At 41.6% G+C, this 3,172-nt stretch overlaps 1 protein-coding gene across 1 annotated transcript; it reads left to right on the plus strand.

Annotated features, from left to right (window-relative positions):
• Nucleotides 1-684: 684 nt before the first annotated feature.
• Nucleotides 685-2,893, plus strand: LOC105971469 (F-box protein CPR1). The gene is made up of 2 exons (XM_012996322.2): nucleotides 685-1,882; nucleotides 2,651-2,893. Exons 1-2 carry the CDS (start codon nucleotides 750-752, stop codon nucleotides 2,769-2,771), a joined length of 1,254 nt encoding a protein of 417 aa, XP_012851776.2. The 5' UTR covers nucleotides 685-749; the 3' UTR covers nucleotides 2,772-2,893.
• Nucleotides 2,894-3,172: the final 279 nt, after the last annotated feature.

Below are 3,172 nucleotides of genomic sequence, written 5' to 3' on the forward strand. Positions count from 1 at the left end.
CTGTTGGTTCTCGGTTCTGAAAATGAGGAACCGGAACCGAATCGGATTTTTCGGATCCGGTTCCGATTCCGGTCAAACCGATTCCGGTTCGATTCTAAAATTGTTGACACCAGTTCGATTCCGGTTCCAGTTCTAACCGAACCGATGGTCATGTCTAATTAAGGAATAAAATCGTGACAAAAACAATATAGGGACCTAAATTAATTTTCGTGTATAATATAAAAGCCAAAACTATAATTATCCCGAAAAAGTAGTCCAATATCATTATTGCCGAACCTAATTCCTACATAGCATTTGCGGGTAAAAGAGTAATTGAACAAACATTGAATAAAACAGTACCCGAAGGTTCACAAACGGCTGAATATTTATTCCAGAAGGGCTTATTCGACCTAATCGTACCACGCAATCTTTTAAAAAGTGTTCTGAATGAGTTATTTAAGCTCCACGCCTTCTTTCCTTTGAATTCCAATTCAATCAAGTAGCGCGCACCAAGTTCAATTATTTTATTTGTAGCAAACAAGTAGTTAGCTTCTCAGAATCAAAAGATATTTCATACGAAAATAAACATATATTTTTCAGACCCAAAACGAGGGAGGGAAAAGGGTACTTTTAATTTTCAGAAACTTTCAAATTTCCCGCAATTTCTATCCATACATATCACGCACCGACACACACACCCCCACACTCTGCAGAACAGAAAACACAATCCCCAAAGCCTTCATTCACCATTTCTTTGCTCCGACAAAAAAATGTCCGAATTACCCTCCATTCTCTTTCATGAAATACTCCGCCGCCTCCCCGCCGAGTCTCTCCTCCGCTGTCGCGCCGTCTGCAAGGGGTGGCGCCGCCTCATCGACCACCCATCCTTCATCAGAACCCACGCCGCCAATCAAGATTCCTCCACCACTCTCCTCATCAGAAACTCAATCGGCACTCGCTTTTGTTCCCTAACTCTAGATTCCCTAAACTTTGAAGACGCCGACCAAACGATTGACGTAACCCCCGTCAAGGCGGTGTACTGCACCGGCGTGCCACGCGCCACCGCTCTGCCGGTGCCCTCTTGCAACGGTCTGATTCTCAACTCCCATTACAGAACCAACAAGACGTGGGTCATATGGAACCCGTTAACCCGGACTTTCCACGAGCTACCCGAACCGGATATCGAAACGGGCTTAATGGGTAGCGGGATCGGGTACGATTCCTCTTCCGACGACTACAAAGTTGTGAGGATAGATCGGCTGTTCCGTCACGGTAAATCCGTATACCAAACTAGTGTTTACAGTCTAAAAATGGAGTCTTGGAGGATAATTAAGGATTGCCCGTACGATATTTCCTGGGTGGGGCCCACTAGGGGTATTTTTCTCGGCGGGGCAATCCACTGGCTATCGCTGCACGACATTATAATTGCCCTGGATCTTGAAACTGAAGAGTACAGAGAATTTTCAATACCCGTTTTGCCCCGGAATTCGAAGGAACTGTTCGAGACTCGGTTAGACGTGTTGGGTGGGTGCTTAGTTATGAGTTTCTACTACTTGATTCCTCGAATGGAGGGATGGATGATGAAAGATTACGGAGACGAGAAATCGTGGGTGAAGTTGTTTTCGTTTGGGGGAATAGGTAGCATCGGTATTAGACTGAAGCCTCTTGCGTACTTCAAGAACAAAGGTCGGGTTTTTATGCAGCGCGACGAGGAATTCTTTTGGTTGGATATTAAGAATAATTCGGCGAAGAAGGTTGTTATTCACGGGCTGCCGGATGATTTCACGTCTCAAATCATGCCGGGGAGTCTTTTTCGGCTCGATGAAAGTTGTGCTGCTGCGGTGAAAATCACAGCAGGGGTGAAGAGGAAGAGGAAGACGACGAAGAACAAGGCCAATGCAAGGTTAACCTATTCCGCCTAGCCTTTTCTTTTTCTTTTTTTGTTAGATGATTTTATTTTATACAGTTGATTAATTAACTGCCGTTTAACTGATTTTAGGATTGTAAGTGTATAAGGATCAGAACCTTAGTTTATGTCATATTAGTTCAAGAAGTTATGTCGATAATTTATTGAGATTAAGAGATGAACTTCATTTTATCGGGGGCAAATCGCACATCACTCACTAAATAATGTTAAAAGTGAGTGCCCCCTTCAAAATGTTATTCTTGTTGCACACTGCCCCGATAGCAAACCTACGATGAATTATTCATCGCAATTGAGTATTTTTGTTGCACGCTGCCCCTGTAAAATGTCATTTTTGTTGCACAATGCCTTCCAAAAATTGGCTTCTGGATCAAAGTTAAACCAAAATAGTATTTCGAAGGGAGAGTGCCCCTTTCTTGAATTTTTAGGGGGGGAAGTGCAAAAATGAAAAAAATAATTCTAGGGGGTGAAGTGCATTTTCGTCCAATTATCAGAAGCTTATGTTAATGCTGCACTTGTGTTTGTACGCTCATGTCGTTTACTGAGTAAAGTTTCGAGTCTTGATGCTGTTTCTTTGTCTCTCCTTTTTTTTTTCTGGCCTTTGTCGAAGGCGGTGGACTTTTAATACAATGCAGAGAAATCGAAAGTTGTGCTCTCTATATGAACATATGTGGAACGTTCAATTTAGTTAAACACACACACACACACTCTAATATTAGTTATTCAATCATGTTTATCTTGTTGCAGGGTGGAGCATTCTGTAAGTATAACCGATATTCGGAGTCGGGTGGAGCATTCTGTAAGTATAGCCGATATTCCGAGTCGTTCAGATTCAACTTCAAAAGCAAATTGGTCCAGTAATTATTGATTAGTACTTTGAGCAACGTGTTTTTGGTGAAAGTAATGGACGTGTGGAAGACGACACTCGAGAAATGACGGCCTTTTGTAGGGATAAATATGTAATTATCTACTAACTTTGTTGGTTATGAATGTAAGTGATCTTAACAATTATTCCACGTTCTTGCTCATTTAAGTAACGGAATGTTTCGTTCGTGTATTACTCTTGGCCCATCTATTCCTTTTTTTTCTTTATCCTTTTTTTTTTTTTTTTGTTATATTTAATAAATTTATAATTAAGACACCTCATCTTATTTCGAGTTAAAACCTTGTTCTTTGCCCGGTTTCTGGTTCCATTGATTCTTGGCGGTCGGACCGGCCAGTTCGGTCCGGTTTTGACAACCATGATTAAAACATAAACACTCACTATTT

The sequence above is a fragment of the Erythranthe guttata genome, chromosome 10 (genome assembly GCF_056151865.1).
Source record: "Erythranthe guttata isolate IM_541 chromosome 10, IM_541, whole genome shotgun sequence".
In the NCBI taxonomy this organism is placed as follows: domain Eukaryota; kingdom Viridiplantae; phylum Streptophyta; class Magnoliopsida; order Lamiales; family Phrymaceae; genus Erythranthe; species Erythranthe guttata.